Source organism: Phyllopteryx taeniolatus, chromosome 3, assembly GCF_024500385.1.
Source record: "Phyllopteryx taeniolatus isolate TA_2022b chromosome 3, UOR_Ptae_1.2, whole genome shotgun sequence".
Lineage (NCBI taxonomy): Eukaryota > Metazoa > Chordata > Actinopteri > Syngnathiformes > Syngnathidae > Phyllopteryx > Phyllopteryx taeniolatus.
In genome coordinates, this window is record NC_084504.1 from 10559713 (window position 1) to 10585561 (window position 25849).

At 38.8% G+C, this 25849-nt stretch overlaps 2 protein-coding genes across 5 annotated transcripts in view; both read right to left on the reverse strand.

Moving 5' to 3' along the window:
• Positions 1-10609, reverse strand: part of mapk1 (mitogen-activated protein kinase 1) — a 31363-nt gene extending 20754 nt beyond the window's left edge. The window contains exon 1 of the mRNA XM_061766949.1: positions 10239-10609. Coding sequence (XP_061622933.1) covers positions 10239-10594 — 356 coding nt within the window. The 5' untranslated portion in view covers positions 10595-10609. The remainder of the gene's footprint in view (positions 1-10238) is intronic.
• Positions 10610-11957: 1348 nt separating this feature from the next.
• Positions 11958-25849, reverse strand: part of eeig1a (estrogen-induced osteoclastogenesis regulator 1a) — a 46231-nt gene continuing 32339 nt past the window's right edge. For 3 of the 4 annotated variants that reach the window (XM_061766950.1, XM_061766952.1, XM_061766953.1), the window contains 10 exons: positions 25117-25237; positions 24353-24382; positions 21273-21389; positions 21157-21203; positions 19331-19485; positions 18313-18411; positions 18037-18235; positions 16891-17012; positions 14735-14804; positions 11958-14655 (listed from right to left, as the gene is read on the reverse strand). In XM_061766950.1, coding sequence (XP_061622934.1) covers positions 14610-14655; positions 14735-14804; positions 16891-17012; positions 18037-18235; positions 18313-18411; positions 19331-19485; positions 21157-21203; positions 21273-21389; positions 24353-24382; positions 25117-25237 — 1006 coding nt within the window. In that variant the 3' untranslated portion in view covers positions 11958-14609. The remainder of the gene's footprint in view (positions 14656-14734; positions 14805-16890; positions 17013-18036; positions 18236-18312; positions 18412-19330; positions 19486-21156; positions 21204-21272; positions 21390-24352; positions 24383-25116; positions 25238-25849) is intronic. The other variant, XR_009787646.1, reaches the window with a different exon arrangement.

Sequence of the window (25849 nt, forward strand, 5' to 3'; positions counted from 1 at the left end):
GCCAAACAACAATGACAGTCATGTCGCATTTCCTGCTTTTTTTGGTGGTGTTGCCACGGAGACAAGAATGCAAAGGTTTCACGCCGCATCTTCCGCCATGTTATATAACACCGCTGTAACCATGACGATGTGAAAAAATAAAAAATAAAAAGGGAGGGCAGGGGGTCAAAAGGTCGGCGGAAGCAGCTCGCCACGCTTCAAGGGCAACAAGGGGACACCAAGGAGGCCGATGTGGCAAAGTCCCATGCTGTGCGGAGGATTTGAACGCAACAAGCCGACACATTGTTTCCACCATGAGCTTGTGTGTTAACTGAAATAAAATGACAACAAACTGCTACAGTTGTGACCCCTGCTGTGTTGGGAACCACTCACTATCACTGTTTAGTGCCCTATACAGTGAATAGACCATTTTGTAGTGCTCTTCGAATGTGTAATGAGTATACGTTATACCCTATAGAGTGCCCTCCATGTATCCCACAATGCCTCTTGAAAAGTCGTGAGCAACGATGGTTGCTAGAGTATAAAACATACTGTCAATCCACGCATATTTCGTGGTTTGGCATTCGCAAATTCCCAATTACAGATTTTTTAGGGGGAGAACCTATACCCCGTTATTTGCTGTTTTTGTGCGCAGGCCAATCGAGGATCTTCATTTAGACAAAAGGAATGTTTTGCCACTATCTTGTGGCATTTTCGTGCCAAGGAACTATGTTGAAGAGAGTTCAACAGCTGCATTTAGTTAACAGTAGTGCTTTGCAGCCATTTCATGGCCTCTTTGTGCCAAGGAACTACTGTATGCTGAAGTTAGTTGAGGAGCTTCATTTAGATAAAGGTAGTGCTTTGTCACCAAGTTGTGACATGATAATGGAAAGGAACTATGCTGAAGTGATTTGAGGAGCTTCAATTAGAGAAAAGCAGTGCTTTGCCGCCACCTTGTGGCATTTTAATACCCAGGAACTATGTTGAAGTAAGATGAGGAGCTTTATATTACGGCTGTCACTATTGAATATTTTATTAGAATCCAATGCTCCATCGATTAATCAGATAAAACATTTTGCATAAAAGTTTATTACAAAATATTTTTCCCTGATTACTGTTTATTAACTGATTATTGTTGTTGATTTGGTATTGCTTAATGATTAAACAAAACCAAATGATTAACAATTAAGCAATATCACACAAGACAGCGATGTACTCACCAACCTTTCTGAAACTGGGCGCTACTTCTTGGCTACTGAATAATGCAAAGGGTGACCATTTGATATGCACTTCTGAAGCTGCTTCAGGTTCAACTACGGCGGCATATAACGTTTATTCTCGTAATACAATCAACCGACCATTATTTTCTTTCATAAAGTCATTATGATTCAGGTACTGGTTTGGTCTGTAGCACGTCAGAAAATAGGAAAAAATGTTGATCATTGTTTTCCAAAATAAAAGCAGATGTTTGCAAATGTCTTATGTTGATTAAACTCAAAGATAATCAGTCTGCTTGGAGGACTACAGTAATCAAATAATATTTACAGAAAGGCTGAAATTAAAGGATTTGGACAACTTTAAGTTAAATAATGGCTCAAAAAGATTAACCGATTATCAAAATAGTTGTTGATTAATTTGATGATCGATTAGTTGTCGATTAATGGATTAACTGCGACAACTCTACTTCCTATAGACAAAAGTAGTGATTTGCCACCATCTTGGTGCCAAGGATCTACTGTATGTTGATTCGAGTTGAGAGCTTCATTTTGACAACACTAGTGCTTTGCCACCATCAAAATTATTCTTCATTTTACTGATGCATCAATTATATAGTCCTCTATATTTATTTATATTAAAAAACAAACAAACAAAAAAAACCTTTACAGTAATTATGGAGTAGGTAATGATTATGTATGAATGTTTTTTTTTTCCCTCTCTTTCTTTCTTGTCTTGTGGAGTGCAATCACAAACAGCATCTCTTCAGCCTTCTAAATCTTTGCCATTGGCTGTGAGGGTAGGGGAGTGGGTTGCTTCTGATGTCACAGGCAGAGGGGTTGCTACGGAGACGAGCGCCACAATGGTGTTTCAAGAGGACAGGGCAACAAGATGACGTTCAGACTTTGCTTTGAGCTTTAAGAAGGCACCAAAGTGACATTTTTGTAGTGGAAAATGCATTTAAATGTGGCTTAATGCTTCTGTGCAGCCAACAACACTGCTACTCTACTTAGCAAAAAAGGCTTCGACATGAGTGCTTCTTTGTGGTCCATCTGTCACTTGGGAACAAATCCATGGAAAGAAAATAAATGACTTGTTGGATGTACTGCCAAATTGTCTGAAACGCCTTCAGAGACGACTTATGGTAGAGAAATGAACATTCAATTCACGGGCAACAGCTCTGGTGGACATTCCTGCAGTCAGCATGCCAATTGCATGCTCCCTCAGTACTTGCGACATCTGTGGCATTGTGCTGTGTGATAAAACGGCCCATTTCAGAGTGGCCTTTTATTGTGGCCAGCCTATGGCACACCTGTGCAATAATCATGCTGTCTAATCAGCATCTTGATATGCCACACCTGTGAGATGGGATGGATTATCTCGACAAAGGAGAAATGCTCACTAATAGATTTAGACAGATTTGTGAACAATATTTGAGTGAAATGGGCTTTTGTGTATGTACAAAAAGTTTTAGATCTTGGAGTCCAGCTCACGAAAAATGGGAGCAAAAGCAAGTGTTTCGTTTATATTTTTGTTCAGTATATAAAACTATGCCAATTCTAGCTACAACTGCATATATGTCTATGACTGCAGAGCTGCCAACCAATAGAAATTCACTTCCAGAACAATGTCTGAATTTCCATATTTTTAAAATTATGTCAAGGACATTACCGTGGGACAGTTATTGCAGTATATCTTCTTTTCCTTTTGGCTTGTCACTGATGCAGCCCCACCTCCACCTTAAATTCCTCTGTCACACCTATAGCACACCTCATCACTGTTCTGCTGCCCTCATATACATGTACTGTATTACTCTAACATTCTTCTCTGCCACTCCAGACTTCTGCATGCAGTGCCACAGTTTCTCTCTGGGTACTCTGCCATAGGCTTTCTCTAGATCTACAAAGACACAACGGAGGTCCTTCTGACCTTGTCTGTACTTTTCCATCATCATTCTCAAGGCAAATAATGCATCTGTAGTACTCTTTCTCAGCATGAAACCATACTGTTGCTAACAAATACATCTGTCCTGATTCTAGCCTCCATTACTCTTTTCCATAACTTCATTGTGTGGCTCATCAACTTTATTCCTCTATAGTTAACACAGCTCTGCACATCACCCTTGTTCTTAAAAATGGGCACCAGCATACTTTTCCTCCATTCCTCCGGCATCTTCTCACCCGCGAGAATTCTGTCGAACAAGCTGGTCAAAAACTAAACAGCCACCTCTCCTAGATGCTTCCATACCTCCACAGGAATGTCATCAGGACCAACTGGCTTTCCATTTTTCATCCTCTTAAATGCCTTTCTAACTTCCCCCTTACTAATCATTGCCGCTTCCTGGCCCACCACACTTGCCTCTTCTACGCTTCCTTCTCTCTCATTTTCCTCATCAACTTCTCAAAAGTATTCTTTCCATCCATCCAGCAAACTAGTGGCAACAGTCAACCCATTTCCATCTCTATCCTTAATCACCCTAACCTGCTGCACATCCTTCCCATCTCTATCCCTCGGTCTGGCTAACCTGTATAGATCCTTCTCTTTCTTTAGTGTCCAACCTGGCATACATGTCATCATATGCCTCGTTGGCCTTTGCCACCTCTATTTTTGCCCTACGTCACATCTCCATGTATTCGTTTCTCCTCTTCTTGGTCCTCTCAGTGTTCCATTTCATCTTAGATAACTCTTTACTTGTATGAGTTCCTGTACTTTGAGGTTCCACCACCAAGTCTCCTTCACCCCTTCCTTACCAGAAGATACACGAAGTACTCTCGTCTTTCTCGCTGATCACCTTTGCTGTAGTGGTCCAGTATTCTGGAAGCTCCTCCTGTCCACCGAGAGCCTGTCTCATCTCTTCTCGAAAAGCTGCACAACTCTTCCTTTCTCAGGTTCCACCACATGGTTCTCTGCTCTGCCTTTGCCTTTTTCTTCATCCCCACCACCAGAGTGATCTTACACACCGCCATCCAATGCTGTCGAGCCACACTCTCCCCTAATACTACCTTACAGTCAATAACCTCCTACAGATTACATCGTCTGCACAAGATGTAATCCACCTGCATGGTTCTACCTCTGCTCTTGCTCCGCTGATGTGCACTCCTTACGGTAACAACATGGCTGCAGACAATCAGGACCAAGTTTGCAAAATCCCAGTCAGTGTTGACAACCGACCTTTTTTTTTTTTTTTTTTAAAGCAATAACTGGCGACTTTATTTTCCATGAAGATAGACAAAATGAGCAAAATCCTTTATACTTTGTATGAGAAGAAATCACAGAATCACTTGCACTGAAAATTGACATGGCGTCCATTTATACATTGCAAAATCAGTTACTAATCAACATGTCAGAAACTTATGACCCGAGATAGGTGGTTCGAAGATGCAAATATTTTGCCGAGGTCACCTTGCATCACATGTACAACTCTACATGAGAAAAGTGAAAGGGTTGGATGGAAAGTGCACTTTTTTCCTCTCATATTGATATTTGACATCCAGATGTATCCATGGACACATCACGTATAAACATGGGGAGAAATTAGAGAAACACTTGAATAATAATCCACTTTTCGCTTATAATTTAACCAGCAAAATAAAAACTTGGGTGGAAAACTGACACATCAGACAGCGACGATATCCACATTGGATCACGTGTATCGAGGATTTATTGTAAGCGATAGTGATACTTGATGTCATATTTGATCCAATCATATCACAATCAATACTAGACACATCACAGGAAAATGGAACTAAGAATATGAATCTAAAACAATCTTTCTCACATCGATATTTGATCCACGGGTATCAGTATTGATACGCGACATCGCTGGACAATGTAGACACATTTTAAGAGAAAATACTATTCTTCCTCGCAATTTAACCATCAAAATTAAAAGGCAGACACAAATCCCAAATAATATCACGATTCAATTTACTTGCATCGATAATACTGTCCATCCATCCATTTTCTGAGCCGCTTCTCCTCACTAGGGTCGCGGGCGTGCTGGAGCCTATCCCAGCGGTCACCGGGCAGGAGGCGGGGTACACCCTGAACTGGTTTCCAGCCAATCGCAGGGCACATATAAACAAACAACCATTCGCACTCACATTCATACCTACGGGCAATTTTGAGTTGCCAATTAACCTACCATGCATGTTTTTGGGATGTGGGAGGAAACCAGAGTGCCTGGAGAAAACCCACGCAGGCACGGGGAGAAAATGCAAACTCCACACAGGCGGGGGCGGGGATTGAACACCGGTCCTCAGAACTGTGAGGCAGACGCTCTAACCAGTCGGCCACCGCCGCAATACTACTAGTAAGAGATTTGTAATGGCTGCAATTAATGAAACGATATGGAAACAAAACCAAATTTACAAGTGAAAATTATTATTTTAGTAGTCAAACTGCATTTTTGACAGTTCTGTTAAAAATAATTCACTGTCAAACCTATGTAAACTGTAATTAATTTATTTCTTGGCGCTAGCACCAAAAGTGAAAACACTTAGCAGTGGCGTTTAAATCACTTTTTCTCAAGGAAAGCTGTTGATTACGCGAAGGGTTCAACTAACTAAAACACGTCTTCTTAATCTTCCCCACCACCAGAGTGATTTTACACACCACCATCCTATGCTGTTGAGCCACACTCTCGCCTAATACTACTTTACAGTCAGTAACCTGCTACAGATTACATTGTCTCCACAAGATGTAATCCACCTGCATGCTTCTACCTCCGCTCTTGCAGGTCACCCTATGGTCCTGTCTCTTCTGCAAGAAAGTGTTCACTACAGCCATTTCCATACTTTTTGCAAAGTCTACCACCATCTATCCCTTCGAGTTCATTTCCTGGATGCCAAATTTACCCATCACTTCTTCATCACCCCGGTTTCCTTCACTAACATGTCCACTACAATCTGCAGAAACACGACTCTCTCTCTCTCTATGGGATGCTCAGAACTACTTCGTCTAGCTCCTTCCAGAATTTCTCTTTCACCTCTAGGTCACATCCTACCTGTGGGGCATAGCCACTAATCATATTACACATAACACCCTCAATTTCAAGTTTCAGCCTCATCACTGGATCTGATACTCTTTTCACCCCAAAGACATTCTTAGCTAATTCTTCCTTTAAAATAACCCCTACTCCATTTCTCTTCCCATCTACAACTAGCCGCGAGTATCTAGAAGCCTTTAGTGTCCTCAATTCACAAACGTTTATTGAACGTTGTTAAAAGAAAAGGTGATGTAACACAGTGGTAAACATGACCCTGTCCCATCTTTTTTGGAACGTGTTGCAGCCATAAAATTCCAAGTTAATGATTATTTGCTGAAAACAATAAAGTTTATCAGTTTGAACATTAAATATCTTGTCTTTGTAGTGTATTCAATTAAATATAGGTTGAACATTATTTGCAAATCATTTTATTCTGTTTTTATTTATGTTTAACACAATATCCCAACTTCATTGGAATTGGGGTTGTACAATGTAGTAAATTATATATAATATATATTATTAATATAATATATATATTAAGAATTTTGCATATATATATATATATATATATATATATATATATGCACACGGTTCAATGTCACAACATAATCATTACTCTATAATCGTAAACGTTAATAAATTATGGCTTCAATATCTTTTATTTTAAACTATTTATTGCATCAACCATGGAATGGTGGATGCATTTTCAGCCAAATGTCTTCTCTTGCATACTATTTTTGTATTTCCTGTATCCACTATTGCTGCTAAAGTGATGCAAATTTCCTCATTTTGGGACTAATAAAGTTATTTTAATAAAGATTTATTTTATAGGTACATTTTCCTCAAGCGACGTAGCAGCGGTGATGTACTAATTTCTTTCCGGTCCCTGTTATGGCTGTCTAGCCAGATCAATGTGACAGGTTTTAAAAAGTAATTTCGACAAAAAGTCAATCTTACCAGAATAGTCATAAATTTAAGATTTATAGAGGATTATTTTTGTATATTTTAGTTTTTTCCCTCTAATACACTTGTATTTATATTTTCCCCTTTTTGTGTATTTCTTGACTAATATTTTTTTTGTTTTCATTTATTTTTTTCTAAATTTTCACTAATATTTGAGCATTTTTCATAAAAAAAATGTTTTAATAATTGTGTATTATTTTCCTAACATTTTTCTACATTTTAATTTTTTTTCGAATTTGTGTATTTTTTGTCCAATATTATTTAATTTTGGAACTTTTCCAGCATATCGTTGCTTTGGCTCTAATTTTGTTTGCGCAAGTTAACCTTATGTTTTGACTTGCGCCACTTCCATTAGCCAATCCTTGACGCAAGCACTCACACATTACAAATAATTAAGTGAGACTGTTTTAGCCTTTTTACCTTTTATTATTAACGCTTGAAAGGCACTGCGACATCACAAAGAACAGACAGAACATTTTAAACTTTTGACCTTTGTGTGTGTGTGTGTGTGTGAGACCCTGGAACTGATTATTTCCCATTAATTCCAATAGCGGGGAAACGGTTTTCAAAAAACAAGAACATCCAACATTTCTTCCTAGAAAGTTGAGTTATAAAAGTGTGGGACTTAATAAAGGATTATTATCTGAATCCTAACTCTTCTCAAAATAATAAGAAAAAAAGACAAGTAGTGCGGTTTTGCTGAAAATAGGAGCTACAAGAGTACAATTACGTCACTGTTACATTTGAGTGTTTTAAAGCAGCAGCGCACATCGAACAGCTCTACAACTACATCTTTACGGGAATGTGTGTGGGAGTGAGTGTGTGCTTTGGGCAGGTTTGGCATCTTCAAGCGTTGCTCAAAGCGCCCGCGACAAATAAAACCACACACAAGTATGCTTGAATTACATAATGTGAGCTCATACAATCAGTAGGCCACAATCAGCGGAAGCAAAAGTAGTCACACTATATACTTTAGAAGTACAGATATTTGTGTGTAAAAAAAAAAAAAAAAAAAAAAAAAACTTGTCCTTAGAGGAAAAAAAAAAAAAAAAAAAGTAGACTGAAATGACCTCAGGTAGAAACGTAAAAATATATTTTTACTGGCAATTATGTACAATACCATTTTTAATAATTTGGCACGATGAAAAAAAATATTTCTCTGGACAGAAAATATTATTCCCACCAAGTATTTGGACTTTACTTCCCATTACTGCATTACACAAAGATAACAGATCAGAGCTATAGACTATTGATTAAGTTTATCAATCGAGTTTATTTGACAGGATGATAGTTTTCTTATTTTTATAATTCATTGCAGCTTCTGTAGGTCAAGGCGCATCTCCGCTGATGTGCACTACTTACACTAACAACATGGCTGCACACAATCAGGACCAAGTTTACAAAATCCCAGTCAGTGTTGACAACTTGGCCACCGACTTTTTTTTTTTTTTTTTTTTTTTAAGCAACAACAAGTGACTTTATTTTCCATTAAGATAGACAAAATTAACTTTGTTGCCGTATGAGAAGAAATCACAGAATCACTTGCACTGAAAATTGACATGGCGCCTATTTATACGTTGCAAAATCAGTTACTAATTAACATGTCAGAAATTTATGACCCGAGGTAGGTGCTTTGAAGACGCAAATATTTTGTCGAGGTCACCTTGCATCACCTGTACAACTCTACATGAGAAAAGGGAAAGGGTTGGATGGAAAGTGGCCGACTGGTTAGAGCGTCAGCCTCACCGTTCTGAGGACCCGGGTTCCATCCCCGGCCCCGCCTGTGTGGGGTTTGCATGTTCTCCCCGTGCCTGCGTGGGTTTTCTCCGGGCACTCCGGTTTCCTCCCACATCCCAAAAACATGCATTAATTGGAGACTCTAAATTTCCCGTAGGTGTGACTGTGAGTGTGAATGGTTGTTTGTTTGTATGTGCCCTGCGATTGGCTGGCAACCAGTTCAGGGTGTACCCCGCCTCCTGCCCGATGACAGCTGGGATAGGCTCCAGCACGCCCGCGACCCTAGTGAGGAGAAGCGGCTCAGAAAATGGATGGATGGATGGAAAGTGCACTTTTTTCCTCTAATATCGATATTTGACATCCAGATGTATCCATGGATAATTGACACATCACGTGAAAACATGGAGAGAAATTAGAGAAACACTTGAATGGTAATAAAAAAAAATCCACTTTTCTCTTATAATTTAACCGGCAAATTAAAAACTTGGGTGGAAAACTGACACCAGACAGCGACGATATCCACATTGGATCACTTGTATCGATGATTTACTGTAAGCGATAGTGATACTTGATGTCATATTTGATCCAATCATATCACAATCAATACTAGACACATCGCAGGAAAATGGAACTAAGAATATGAATCGAAAACAATCTCTCATATAGATATTTGATCCACGGGTATCAATATTGATACTCGACACGTTGCTGGACAACGTAGACATATTTTAAGAGAAAATACAATTTTTCCTCACAATGTAACCACCATAACTAAAAAGTCAGACACAAACCATAAATAATATCACGATTCAATTTACTTGTATCCATAATACTAGTAAGAGAGTTGCAATGGGTGCAATTGATGACACGATATGGAAACATAACACCACATTTACAAGTGAAAATGATTATTTTAGTAGCCAAACTGCATTTTTGACACTTCTCTGTTCAAAATCATTCACTGTCAAAGCGATATAAGCTGTAATTCATTTCTTTCTTGGCGCTAGCACCAAAAATGAAAGCACTTAGCAGCGGCGTTTAAATCACTTTCTCAAGGAAATCTGTTGATTACGCAAAGGGTTCAACTAACTAATACGCGTTTAGGTTTAAATAAAGTCACGCTGAGTGTTTGCTATGTCCAGAAAAAGATATAAGTACGCCAAAATTTGTGTCATTTAGCAGAATAAATAGTTAAATTTGACGGGTTTTGACACGGTAGTGGCGGCGGCGAGCAAACGAAACACAACGTTAGCCGTGTGGCTAAGCTAACGTGCTAACTGGAGGTGTGTTCCGGCGGCGGCGGCTCCCTGGCTTTTGCAAGGCGGCTTCGTGGTGCTCGGCGCGCGGCCTCACTCACCACACCATCCCGTAGGCTCCCTCGCCGATGTACGACAGGTTGCTGTAGCGAGGCCCGACGTCGAACGCCTGCCCGCGCACCAGCTCGGTCCCCGGGCTGGGGCTGGGGCCACCGGCCGGGGCAGACACCGCCGCTGTCGCCATGATAAGCGCTGGCTTGGCTTTTTCTGTTTTTCCCCCCGAGTGGGTCCAACAAAAAAGGGGGAGGGAAAATGGACGACTTTTGAGTCCGTGTGAAGCTCGACGGAGGCCTGCGGGGCGAGCGAGTCCGAGGAGGAGGGAGCGCAGCGCCGTGGAGGAGCTGCGAGTGGCGGCCAGGCAGCGCAAGTTAGTGCAGCAGGAAATAACCACAGTCATGTGATCCACTCCACTCCATTTTTTTTTTTTTTGCCTTACCTCTTTTTCCTGCTTCTGACAACCTGTAGAGCCTTCTGCGTGGGGTTAAAAAAAAGCTACAGCGTATTATGAATATTTGACATTTGCTACAGTGGGCGTTTATTTACTCAACTGCAGTGGTAACACCATCAATTCATCATGCATATTTATATAATTGAAACTAAGGTAATATAGTTTGTGCATTTTTCTTGACTGTAACGTCAGCTTTACAGTTGCCACACCTAATAACTACAGGGATCAGATGTCATTTTGTTTCACCGGTCGTCATGTTAACAGAAAAAAACAGCAAATCGGAGTCTAATATGTACAGACCCTTTCCCAAAAGTTAGAGTATCATGAAAAAGTTTATCATCTATTAATCCATCAAACATATATTATTAGACTAATAGCATAATTGCCTTAGTCATTTTTTAAATGTTTTCAGAATACGAGATAGTTGTCCGTGTTTATATGTGCCCTGTGACTGACTGGCGACCAGTTCAGGGTGTAGTCCGCCTTTCGCACGAAGTCAGCTGGGATATGCTCCAGCGTCCCGCGACCCTAACCAGGATAAGCGGTGTTGAAAATGGATGGATTTCAGAATAAAAGAAAAAACACAAGGCCAGTTGCCTCGCTTCAACCGTTTCAGATTACCATGACCTGGATGACTGACAATCTACACTGACAAGAACATTTATATTTGATATTTTCTAATTTAATATTGTGACAGTAAATTCAAAAATACCTGTCTAACGATCTATAACATAACAATTACAAATAAAATATGCAATTTATAGTATGGGCGGCAGAGTGTACAACTGGTTAGCACATCTGTCTCACAGTTCTGAGGACCCGGGTTCAAATCCGGCCTCACCTGTGTGGAGTTTGCATGTTCTGCCCATGCCTGCGTGGGTTTTCTCCAGGTACTCCGGTTTCCTCCCACATCCCCAAAACATGCATGGCAGGTTAATTGAAAACACTAAATTGCCCGCAGGTGCGAATAGATGTTTGTTTCTATGTGCCCTGCGATTGGCTGGCGACCAGTTCAGGGCCTCTCGCCCGAAGATAGCTGGGATAGGATTCAGTGAGGATAAGCAGTACCGCTTTTCCTCACTAGGGCACAACAAACTTAAATTTAAGGGGTGCATATTATGTGAAAGGGACTTTTTAATGTCTTCTATACAAAAAGTTGTGTCTGCAGTGCCTGTGTTTCTCTGCCCATGACTTGACTGCATTGACTTCATTTTTAAGCGACTACAGTGAAGCACTATTAGGACACGTAAGAACTCTAAAAGGTGAAAACATGGCATATCTATTCATATGAAAAAAATGCTTTAGACAACAGTGATGGAGTAGATTTTTATTGTTTAGAGGTGTTACAAACGCCATTCTCTATAACTTTAGGTAAATACAAGCTTTGTTATGATACAATACTCTTTTTAGAATTTCTAATAGTGAAACACAAAAAGCAGAGGGAAGGCGAGTCGTGTGCATAGCTTATAACCACCCATCCTCCGGACAAAACCATCATCGAATAAAAGCAGAAAAAAGAATATAAATAAATGTTTAAAAAAAAAAAGAGTAAAAGTATAATAGGTGGTGTAAACCTGACAAATTAGTGGTTCATCCCCAAAATGTCGACTAAATCTAACCATGCATGTGCTTTTTAGACAGAAAGTAGCGTGACAAAAATCTTTGTGTGAAGAGAATAAAAAAAAAACAACAACTGTATTTATTGTCACAGTTTGTGGAAAACATTCAAAAATCATTCCTAAAGTTAAAGGAAATGATTAAAACAAATGAAAACAAAAGGGAAAGTTGCAAGCAGCCAGCTGTTTGTAAACATTCCTTTGCTGTTTCTCAAGCCTTTTGCTTGCAATGTTGGCTGTAACACGTGTTGCTTCACCAGGGGGCAGCTGAGCTCCTTTTGATGGAGCTACTACAGAAGAGGTTTTGAAACTCAAACAACAGACTTTAAAGATGGCAGAAAAAAAAAATAAACAAAATGGACGCCTTTTCTCTCTTCGCCGTCACCAGCGTTCTTGCTCAAGGCCAAGACGCTTTAGGTTCATCAAGAGAAACAGGCTCAAAAACTCAGAAGTGGTTCACTTTGGGTTCCCCGATCCACAGGGACCTTCCTGGTTTTATGGTCTCCTGGCATGTTCAGTAGCCTCTTTCACACTCATTGTCCTGTGTCTAAGTTACGGAAAAAGGAGCGGGGAGTTGAAGTCGACCCGCAAATTTGACGCAACTCGACCCGCTTATGACGTCGTATCAGATTTGGGATTTACTGGCCATGTCCTTTAGTGTCGAAAGCAACTGCCACAATGCATCTAATTATCTCAATGCGTGAAGCACACACTTCATAGAGAACTCTTGATGCCATCTAATTATCTGATTGCATTAAACCGTGACGGCGCTCAAGTTGATGTCATCTAATTATCTGAACGCATTAAGCCACAACAGCACTTCAGATGATGTCATCTATCTGAATGAGTTAAGCCGCAAGGGCACTTATGATGAGGTCATCTAATCTGAATGCTTTAAGCCGCAACGGCACTTCGGGTGACATCATCTGAGTATCTGAATGTGTTAAACCACAACAGCATTTCAGATGACGTCATCTAATTAACTGAATGTGGTAAGCTGTAAGGGCACTTCAGAAGACATCATCTAATTATCTGGATGAGTGAAGCGGCAACACCACTTCGTGTGAGTTAATCTAATTATCTCAATGTGATAAGCCGCAATGGTACTTCAGATGTCGTTATCTAGTTATCTGAATGCATTAGTGCCAGCGTTTGGGGGACAGAAACAATTGCTTTCGACGCAAAGGGGCTATTCTCGAATGTTACATTTACACACGGGTGACGTTCCCATGATACGCCATACTGCATCCGCAGCCATCGGAACCCCCATTTTGTTTTGGTACCTGACACACAGGACAGTGAACTCGGATAAAAACTGTGAAAATGGTGGCCGGCGTGAAAGGTGCTAGGGCTTCCCTGGAAGTTCATACACTCAAATGAACTGCAGGTGCTTTTAACTGGACTAAACGTTTGCCTGCTGAAACACAAACACAACCAACATATGTGATTCATGTTAAGAAATAACACAGTTAAAGTCATCCTGGTGTCCTCAGGGAAGTCATGCTTTGCTTTCCCACGCCAAGACCGCACCTTGAAGTCACCGTCCACGTGCAGCTTTGCTAGACTAAACACGCTTCAACAGTTAAAACGTCACTTCATTAGCGTTGGGAATAGCAGTTAAGATATCGCAATATTTTCATTATTTTCCAATGATATCGACAGTATCACGTTACAGACATAATCGATGTGTTAAAAGGGAAAACTACAATGCACTTTACAACATATTAAAAAGCCAAAGTGTCACATTGGTCCGGGATTATGTCCATATGTATCAATATGTCACGATATTGGTGTTTAAGAAATTAAATTGTCTCATAATTTAACTGTGAAAATAATTTCCGATGATAAGGTGTCATATCAAACAGCGACGATATCAATATCTGATCCCATTGTATCGATAATTTCATATTTGTGCAATTAATAAGAAAAAACTAAATATATTGGGACAACGGAGCACCATAAGGCCAATATCTGATCCGCGCGTATCATTAATGTATCATAAGGGATAACGATACATATAAATGATACCTGTATAACCAAGAAAGAGAAACATGTTGAAATGAAATAAGTGAATCGAAAGTCATAATACAGTGGTGCCTTGAGATAAGAGTGAAACGTTTCTCTTATAACATCGACATTTGATCCAGTTGTATCGATACTGTATCACCATATTTGGTTCCACTCTACCCTCCATTTTGTGACCGTGACGACACTGAGGACACCAGGAGGATCTCGGCGTCCTGAACAAGATGGCGAGTAGTGGTTAAAGTGCTAACTGATGTCTTTTTCCCACCGTGCTGTCTTCAGACCAGCTGCAGCTGGTGGGAAAAAAAAAGGATCCCTCCCGTCTAGTGGCTCTCGACGACCACGGGCTCGTAGCCACCGGCCGACACCCTGAAGGGACACAGCGACCAGGCAGCACTTTATCAATGACGCGAGATGTTGGAAGCGACGCAAGGAGCCACCGACTCACCTGTTGCCCAGCCGGATGGCGCTGAGCGCGGTGCTGCCGTCTCGGTTGATGAACAGACGCAAGTTGCTGTCTGCACGGGAGGGACATAAAACGGATGCTAAACATTAGCGTAGCACATAAGAAGGTGTCATCACGGTGACAGATGCTAAACATGCAATTTGTATTTATTGTATATATTAAAATGTATTTGTGAAAAAAAATAGTTTAATAAATAATTCACTATTTTAAAATTGCATTGTTTATAATTATTGCTAGTTAACCGTTTTCTTATACATACACACACACAAATGTATATCACATACAGAAAGTGGTAATCGTTCCAACACAAGATTTCTGGTGGATAAAACAAACTACTTTATACACCATAGAAAATCCGTTGGAAAGATACAGACTCACTACGCTGATCTCGCGTTCTTCTGGAATATTATGCTAGTAATGAAGGGTACTCAAAATAGTATCTGGTGCCAGTCGCCAATGTCTTTAAGGTCCTGGTGGGCGTAGAGATTGTTCACAGAAATAAAAGGAAAAAAGGAAATAGTACAAAACGTGCACTGCAACTAAAGCCCAGTACACAAACAGCTGACAGTCAGCCAATAACTGCTTGTCTTCCGACAAATTGTGTGCGTGTGTCTGTGTGGGAGCCAGGAGAATGAATTGAATGTCGTGGTTCTGTATGCAATGAATAAAAGTACTGCACTGAGTGGGTGCACAATGAATTGTTTACAATGGGAGAACGCAAATGCAGTCAAATACAAGAATATTGCACACTAAAACCTTGAATCGAAAGCTTGAAAAACACAGTATTAAGTATGAGTAAAGTAGTAAATATAGAAATCATTTATGTAGTCATGGAAAAGAAAATATTCCCCTCGTTTCTTCAATTTTTTTGTTAATTTTTAATGCCAGGTGCAACTAACAGTACATTTGTTTGGACAACTATAATGATGACAATGAAAATAGCTCATAAGAGTTTCATATAAGAGCTGAAATCTAGCTCTAGCCATTTTCCATGGTTTTCTTGATCATAACCACAATTATATTTAACAAGCTTTTCTATTATTCAGGTAAATGCCTTTAGTGGTACTAGGTATTATAATGAACAAGAAATTGAAGAAACAAGAATGGTCTAATATTTTTTTTCATGACTGTATAAATCATACATATACTGTATATAGCTGTACAATTTTATATACATACAAACACAGACATATTTGTCATATAATATATATATGATAATATATAATAATTTATCTATTTAAAAATGACTAAAGTTAAGAATGGGATAATGCCAACATTACTTAATTTTTCAAGTTTATAGTAATGTTTTGATTTAATAAAAAAATAAAAATCAAAGTATTTGAAGTTGCGTTGTCAGTTTTCATTCCACTGCTTTTACTGATGGTTTAGATTTATGCCGTTTTAGTATCAGTATCGAGGTACTTTATGCAGGGCTTGTATCGAAGTCAGAATTTTCAAATACTGACACCACTATTATATAATAAATTATTAACAATATGTTTTTAGTTCTTGTATGTGTTAATATATATAAAAAATCTATAAATAAAATAATCTTTTTTTTAGTGTTTATAGATAATTGAATTATCTATAAAATGAAATAAAATTAAGATAGCTGGGATAGGCTGCAGCACCCCCGTTAGGATAAGCGGTACAGAAAATGGATGGATAGTTTTGTTTTTTTTAAATACAGATGTAAAATTGTTTATTTTACTATTTCAATGTAATCATTAACAAATAAAGTACGAACTATTTATATCAGTATATTTTTATTTATTTTTTTGTATATATTAAAACAATAGGTTCTCTTCTTAATGAAATTATTATTTTAAGTAGTAAAAATTAATTCTCATTTTATGTATAAAGTATTTTTTTTATTTTATGTATTAAACTAATACATCATTTTAATAAAATGGTTAATTAATTATAATTACATTCATTATAAATAAAAAAATATAATAAAGGAGCAAGTATTATTATTTGATGAGATATTATTTTTACCCGTCACATTTTCACCTACAAACAAACCTGCCCGTCGTCTGTTTTATAAAGTTGTGTTCACCTTGTACAGTAAAGACTGAGTTTTCTTCAAATAATAATAGCGTTTTTGAACTTGTATTTTTCGGCTTTAGGCGGCCCACCTTCAGTGTTGCTGACGTCCTCAAAGTTTTGACTCTGGACAATCTTCTCCACAATGTCGTCAGCGTCCATGCGGGTGTCGTTCACCCAAGATGGCTGACTCTCCACAGTGTCCTGCTTTCTCCTGCACTCAACACACGAAACATGACTGGAGGTCAAAAATGGAGTGTGGCCATATACTTGGGAGGCCTGTGGGTTCACGTTTTTTGTGCTCAAGTTTTTTGCTGTCAAAATTCCCACTCACAAGATTGTCTAAATTTGCACTCAAGATTTTTGTGATCTAAACTTTTTTTTAATCCAAATTTGCTCGGACTAGATATCAAAACTTACAACTTTTTGCTCTCTAAATTTTTACTTTATGAAATGAAGTTTTTGTTATCTAAATTTGCCAAGAGAGATTTTTGTCTAAATTTCCCCCCAGAATTTTGTTAACTCATTACAAGCTCATTAGTTTTTGTTTTCTAATTTCCGCACAAGTTTTTATCATCTAAATTTGTGGGAAAATAAATTGGCAATTTGTACTTACTTTTTTGTAATGTAAATTGCCGCTTACAATTTTTTGTAATCTAAATTTGCGCTTACCAGTTTATATCTATATTCACACTTAATTTCTTCCGTTAACTACAATTGCTTGCTCTATGTTTGCTTTAGTAGTAGTGAGGTTCCTACTAAAGGGAAAAAATTCCTTGTGTGTAACGTACTTGCCAGATAAAGATGATTCTGATTTTTGCTCAAAAGTTGGTGCTATCTAAATTCACACAATATTTATTTTCTAAAGTCCCACTTACATGTTTTTATTTTTTCAATTCAAGCTTACAAGTTTTTTTAACCAAATTTGTGCTCAAAAGTTTGTTTTCTCAAAATTCACAGTTTAATATTTTACCTAAATTCACGCTCACAAGTTTTGTTATCTAAAATTGTGTTCAAAAGTTTTTATCTAAGTTCACACTTAAGTTTTTCGTAAGTTTGTGGTCAAAAGTTATCTAAACTCACGCTCAATATTTGTGTTATCTAAACTCACATTTTCAAGTTTCTGGGATAAAAACAGGCACGTTATTGTGATATAAATGTGCTCTCATAAGTTTTTGTTATCTAAATTGGTCAAATTTAGTCACTTTCGATGGCTAAAATGGAGGGCGCGTGTGTACCTGGGGGGCCTATTGGTGGGAAGGAGAGGCCTGGGAGGCCGGGGGGGTCTCTCAGTGCGCCCCACTTCTCTTTCAGCGTCTGTGGGGATGTCGGTAGCGAAGCCCCCCAGGCCCCCTGAGGCGCTGCTACCGGTGGAGGTGTTTCTGCGGTGGGTCAGGTCCGATAGGCTGGAGGAGCAAGAGTGCTCCGTGCTGTAGCCTGCAGGATATGGCAAGAGTAAGCTAAAGCTCCATGCTAAGCTAAAGGCTAGTTCATGTTTGGGAAGCAAAACAAACCTGAGATTTTGCTCTGCTGGCTGGCGTAGCTAGAGTTACGAGAATGTCCAGACTGGAAAATTTCTCCAGGAACAATACCTTCAGGGTCTTCCAGAAGACCTGACCACAACAAGAACAAAAATGTTGACATTTTAGACAAAATGTGTGTTGACATTTTAGCTAAATTTGCACTGACAATTTTTTCATGTAAATTTGTGCTTTCAATTTTTTTGTCCTTTAAAGTTTTCCGTTTTCTAAATTGGTGCCTAGACCTATTGTGTTCACTAAATTTTTGATTTTTGTTATCTAAAAACTTACCTTCAAGTTGTTTTAATCTAATTTTGCACTGACAAATTTTTGTCATCTGAATTAGTGCTTTCAGAACTTTTGTAATCTAGAGTTTTTTGTAATTAAAATTTGCACTTAACAGTTTTTGTTCTCAAAATTTGCGCGGAAATGTTTTTTTCTAAATTTGTGCATAAAACATTTTCTGATTGAAATTCACATGCACAAGATCTAAACTCATATTCACAAGTTTTCGGTGATCAAATTTATAAGAAAAAAAATAAATCGTACTTCAGTGTTTTTCTTATTATCTAAATTTGACAGATTTTCATATACTGTATGTGCTGACAAGTTATTGATAATCTATATTTACGCTTACAAGTTTTGGTTATATAAACTGATAAACTTTGTGATTTAAATTTGGGCTTGGAAGTTTTTCTTAACTAGATTTGCACTTAAAAAAATTGTTAGATGAATTTTTGTTATCTAAATTCGCAAAAATTCTGTTATTTAATCTATGCTCAATATTTTTATTTTCTAAATTTATGCACACAAGTTGTGTTATGTAAACTCAAGGTTACAAAGTTTTTTGTGTAACGTTGCAAACACATTCCGAAGATCTACATCATAAGTTTTTTATTTAAATTTACTTGTTTTCTAAATTAGCACTTAGGATTCATGTATTAGTTATAGTATTAGCTCAAGTACTAGATGTAGTATCAGTTCAAGTATTAGTTGTAGTATTAATGTATACCTGAGCTAATGATGGAGGGTCGATGTTTGGGCGTCCGGCCCAGTGAAATAACTCCAGCGGGTCCAGGTTCTGCCTTGGTTCCCTCACCCTTGCAGTCCAGCTGCAGGGTGTGCTCACGTCCCGGGATGGAGATGCTCTTGGCCGTACTGGCGGGACTAAATGGAGGAAAACAAAACAAAACAAACAAAACAACATTCATCAGGATAAAAACATCTTAATCTCATGAGAATAAAGTCATTTTTCCCAGAATAAATTCACATTTCGTTATAAAAAGTCACCTTTTTTTCCCCAAGGAAAAAGGTGAGAGTCACATTTAAATAAACAAACAAAAAAATAGCTGTATTTTTCAAGACAAAAAACTATTTTTACGAGAAAAACTTGCACACTAGGGAGAATAAAGTTGTTGTTTTTTTCAAGCAAAAGAGTCTGAATATTACGAGAACACAGTAAAACTATTACAAAACAATGCTGTAATTTTCGAGAACAAATGCTCAACCTTACGAGGATTAAAGGGGAACTAAACCCCAACCTTTTTAAAACAAGAATACATTACATGTGCCCACACTTGTAAAACCACAGTACTCTGATTAATATTGAGTTAGTGGAATAAGAATTGAATGGAATAATTCATCAACATTAAGGGCAGTACTATGTTGGGGGAAATCATTATGGAAGTGACACTGGCGCGCGAGTAGCTAAATTAAACACTGATGAGCTATTTCCATTGTCATTTGTCAAAACAAATGTACTGTTACTTGCACCAGACATTAAAAATGAACAAAAAGTCAAAATATTGTTTCCATGACTATATTAATAATTTATATCGATATGTAATTTACGGGCGGCACGGTGGACAACTGGTTAGCACATCTGCTTCACAGTTCTGAGGATCGGGGTTCAAATCCCAGCTGAAATCTGCGGTTTATCGTCTTTTACATTCAATCGACAAATTGCATAGATGTCAAACTTAAACCAGGTCACAGACTCATTTTGACCTATGTTATGCATGAAACAAAAAAAATAGATTCTGATGGAAGGGGACCTTTAAGTAATATTTTAGTCGTATTAGTATTTTTGTTCAAGAAAAAAAGTCATAACCTTCAAAAATAATTTTTATTTTATATATTATTACAAGGAAAAAAGTTGTAGCTTCATGAGAATAAAGCAGTTTTTTTTTTTATTGATCCATCCATTTCCCTCCCGCTTATCCTCACTAGGGTTGCAGGCGTGCTAGAGCCTATCCCAGCCATCTTCGGGCGGGAGGCGGGGTACACCCTGAACCGGTTGCCAGCCAAGCGCAGGGCACACAGAAACAAACAACCACTCGGACTCACATACACACCTACGGGCAATTTACAGTCTTCAATTAACCTACTATGCATGTTTTTGGGATGTGGGGGGAAACCGGAGTGCCCGGAGAAAACCCACGCAGGCACGGAGAGAACATGCAAACTCCACACAGGCGGGGCCGGGATTTGAACCCTGGTCATCAGAACGGTGAGGCAGATGTGCTAACCAGTCGGTCACCGTGCCGGCTGTTTTTTTATGAATGATGACAAACAAATCTGGAAAAAAAGGCATAATCTTACGAGAATAAAATTCTGGTTTCCAAAGATAAAGCAGTATTTCTTAGGGAGGAAAAGTCAGTATAATGAGAATAAAGTCTTTTTTTTCTGAAAAAGGTCAAAATATTACAATATGAAAGGTCAAATTCAGTGAGGCAAAATAAATCCTACATTACATGACGCAGGCAACAAAGAGCCGGTCTAATGCGCCTATTTCTCGAGAAAAAAGTACAACTTTCTAAATAAAGAAGAAGAACTCACGTTTTAAAACAGGGATCTCCAGACAGGAGGGTCATCCCGATGATTACCTTTAAAAAGCACACACACAAGCAGTGAGCAAGCAGCTCCATGATACTAAGGGATGCTAAGAGACTAACCTTCAGTATGGAGTTGTCCTGTCGCATGTTCTTGGTGTCGTAGCCCTCCAGCAGGCAGCAGCGCACCGTGGAACCAGAGCCAGCAAACTCCGCCATGTTCAGGTCTGCGAAGCCCAGCTGAGGAGGGATGCAGAGACATGAAGGAGTCGCAATTCACAAGTGTACTGCTACAAAGTATTACCACACTGAGCTGATAAATTACTACCAATTAGGAGTACATTTTGATTACTGCGCTGAACAAATCTGACCTTGCAGTTCCAGGTACTATACACTTGTACCGAGAGTTAAGAGTAACTCGAAATTTAGAAGAGTAAATCTAACCTTTTAGTTCTAGGAACTACAAACAACAAAGGTTACAGGGACTTTTAGTCAATGGTAGTTGTAAGGCAAGGAAGGCAAGTTTCTTTATATAGACATTTCATACAGAAGGTAACTCGATGTGCTTTACATGATTAAAAGCATTTAAAAACAACAAACAAAAGATTTTAAAACAAAGTACAGAAACATAAAGAAAACTTACTAAAATCACTCAAATAACATACAGTGCAAAACAGATAAAAAAAAAATGCTCAATCATAGGCATGAGAAAAAAAGAATAGTTTTTAACTTCGACTTAAACAAATTAACTCTTGGGGCTCTGACTTCACTTCTGTTGGCAACTTATTCCATTTGCGTGCAGCATAACAGCCTAACTAGAGCCGCGGGCGCGCTGAAGCCTATCCCAGCCGACTTTCAGAGGTTTAGCAAACTCGCCTGACTGAAGTGAATCATTCATTTGCTGCAAATCAGCTAGTACAGACTTCGCAATAGTTTTGAAAAAGTCAAATGGTATTGAGTCAAAACAACAAGGTGATGGTTTCGGCTGCTGCACCGTTTTCTCTGCAGTTTTTTGGGTCAACTGTATCATTTTGGCAAGGTCATAGAATTATTCTCGGGTGGTTTTAGGTGCTTCATCATTTTATCATTTTGATGATTTGTGCTGATATTTATTATAGTGAGTCACTGATGGTGTAGTGGTACAGTCGCCTGACTTCGATGCCTGCAGGCAGCGTGGGTTCAGTTCCCACTCAGTCATGGTGTTTTTCCGTGTCTATATGTACCCTGCGAATGACTGGCAACCAGTTCAGGGTGTAGTCCGCCTTTCGCCCGAAGTCAGCTGGGATAGCCTCCAGCAGTCCGCTACACAGAACAGGATAAGCGGTATTGAGAATGGATGAATTTATTATAGTAGTATTATTGTAGTTCCTGGAGCTAAAAGGTTCCAAACAAATATGTTCCCACTTGCAAAGTTCTTGGGCTTTAAGTGTTTTTTGTTGTCTAAATTTAAGCTTACAAGTTTTTTGTTATCCAAATTCATGCTTAAAAGTCTTCGCAGTATTTGCGCTGCCCATTTGCCACCTCGCCAATGGCAAGACAACGATGTTGCGAAGCGAACATTGCCCATGTTAGCCACGGTGGCAAATCAAAATTGACTGCATCAAAAGCACATCCTGACAAAAGTTAAGTTGAGCGCTCTCATTCTGCTGTGTGTTAACAGTGTTTGTGGTTTAGTTTTCCCCCCGCTTCGTAAAATGCTTCAATTCGTCACAGAGTGGGGACCGTCCAGCCGCTGCTCACTAAGTAGACAGGCTTACAGGGTTTGTCAGCTGCGGGGAGCTGCCCGTCAAGGAAGATAAAACCTGTGGCCGATTGGCGCCAAATTGAAGCATATTACCGCAACGTACGTTTGAAATGTTGATGGTCATTGTGTCCTGCAATTGACATGAGTTCTCGCAGCTAGCTGCCTTTTTCATCAATGCATTAGCCTCCAATCCCACTTTAATTGTCATGCCGCCCCCCCAACATCAACTTAAGTATTGTACTTTTGTTAAATTTTGACAAAAGGGGAGTTATGTAATTTACCCCATGTTGTCCTGCTTTCTAACTCTGTTACAATTATCTGACATCTTAAGCTTTAGAATATATATATATATATATATCTTATTCATATCAAAAAAGTTTCAATTTGAGAAAATTATCATATTTCCTGAACTAGATAACGTCCTTAAGATCCTTCTTGAGGGTTATTAAATAAGTGAATCATCTAAACAATTTTACTGTAATTAATAAGAACATTAATCAACATTTAATATAGTTTACCATTTCAACCGCTTTTGTAATCACATCTTGGTGAAGAAAGGTTTTTTCTTCATCGCGATACTTGGTTGACAGCAGTACTACTGCTACTGGCAAGAGCATCATTATACAGTATTACATTTTTACAAGGCATAAAGCTAACTCAGTAAGTCAATTTGACAGAAGGTTTTTATTTTTACAATTCAATATTAAAATAAAGATTTGTTAATCAATTCATCATAACATTTAGGGCTGGCCAACATTGTTTATTTTTTGGCTGCACCCGATGTCGTATTGGTCACACTATAGAATAATGTATTTCTTGTATTTAGTGAATCTTGCTGAAGACCCCAAAAATTCCATGCTAAATCGAAATCACAATATTTCTTTAAAAAAAAATTTTTTTTAAAACAACCCTGCAATTAAGAATATTTTCCAAAATTGTTCAGCCCTTGTCCTGATTGATGACTAAAATAGCTTTGATTAGGCCCACATCGTTACAAGCTTATCGGCTTCCCAGGGATGAGGACTGGCGAAGTGTGGCTAAAGGTTTAGCCACATACACACACATAATGATGTGGCTAAGTACACACAAGTGTGGCTACAAGATTTTTATAAGGTTTAGCCACATTGGCTAAGAGGTTTCATGACCCCAGTGTCAGCCCTGCTTCTGTAATCTAAATTAACGCTCAATTTGCAGTCACATTGTTTCTTTAACTTGGCAGGACTCCCGAGTGAAAGGTCCCCATTCTTCTTTCTCAAAGTCTCTTGATTTTTCCAACAGCTTCTGTTTTTCTTCGAGGTGCATACGAGGAAGCTTCACTTCCAAGGAGGGAAGTGGGCTAAATATAGCGTTTTAGAGGAAACAACACGCAAGATTTTGGAATATCGGAGGTGTCGGCAGGATGCCGGACAAATTAGTTATTCCCGTATTTGGGGTCACCGACCATCAGTGAGTCTCTTACCTTCGTGTATGCTTTCCCGCCTTTCAGCTCCTGCAGGAAAAAACAGGAAGGACACGTAAACCAAATGAGCCCACATTAGACCTCACATTAGGAAGCCTCTTTCAAATGCAGAGCCTCCAAAATGAACGCAGCACAACTGTAATAATGTTTTAACATAGGGACACAAGTATGCTTATTTTCACAAGGAATTGACTATAATAGAAGATCTGGCATTTAACAGTAGGATTCACACAGAACCCAGCGAAGCAGAATATTGCGCAGCGTGGCATCCCGCAATCAGATAATTAGATGACGGTGTCTGGTGTGACGTATTAAATAGTCATACACAATTGCATCCAATGTTTACATACAAAAAAAAAAAAAACACCTACACTAATCCCTTGTTTATTGCTGGGGTTAAGTTCTGGCCCACCCCCACAATAGGTGAAATCTGCAAAGTAGTGACCACATACCCTTTTTTTTTTTTTTAAAAAGAAATACATAGTTTAAAGCTTTATGAACCTCCCCAGACTCTTATTAGTCTTCCCCACACCTCTATTTACCTCTACCATACACTTAAAAACATGTTCTACACTTAAACACCTTTTAAACTCAAAACATATAGTAATGCACACTAGTACTGTACACTATATACATTTTATTCCTTCAGGCAAGAGGCGGGGTATACCCTGAACTGGTTGCCAGCCAATCGCAGGGCGCATAGCAAGAAACAACCATTCACACTCACATTCACACCTATGGGCAATTTAGAGTCTTTTATTTACCTTCCTGACAGACACCCGGCAGACCGACGGGTCCAGCACGCCTGTGTGCGGGTTTGCGCTCATCTTGGACACGAAGGAGAACCTCTTCCTCCATCGTACGCAGTTCTCACGCACTTCCTCCCTGCACACACACAGACACAGTTGAAAATGGCAATGATGGGGCAAGCTGTAAAAACAAGCAAGAAATAAATGTATACTTTGTGAAAAATCCAGTCAGTTTGGCTTAGCAACATGAAAATTGGCATAGCCATCATGAGTTGACCCACAAAAACTCTCAAAAGGTGATGCCCAGAGAGACAGCAACACAGCCAATTTGGTTTGAACAGGCTCAAAGATTACCATGTCCTACAGATAAAAAAAAAAACAATAAAAAACAATTTAAAAAAAAAAAATCAATTTGCACCAACAAATTTGGTAATCATATTTATCATAAGTTGACCTACAAAAAAAAGTCTCAAGAGGCCATGTGCAGAAAGACAAAGGAAGTCAGCCATTTTGATTTGAACAGGCCATTTTAGGCTCATTTTGGCCAATTCTAGGTTGACACAAAGAAGCCTGCCATTTTGGTTTCAAGCGGCCATTGACTTGCTGTAAAACCTGTAAAACTAATAAGCTCAACCAAATGTCTTTAATTATGATGATTATCATTGTAGCTCAGAAGCGCGCTAATAAAATGCAACCTTTCCTCAAAGAAAGCTCATAAAGTAGACCAGACAGCTGCAAGCACTCTGTC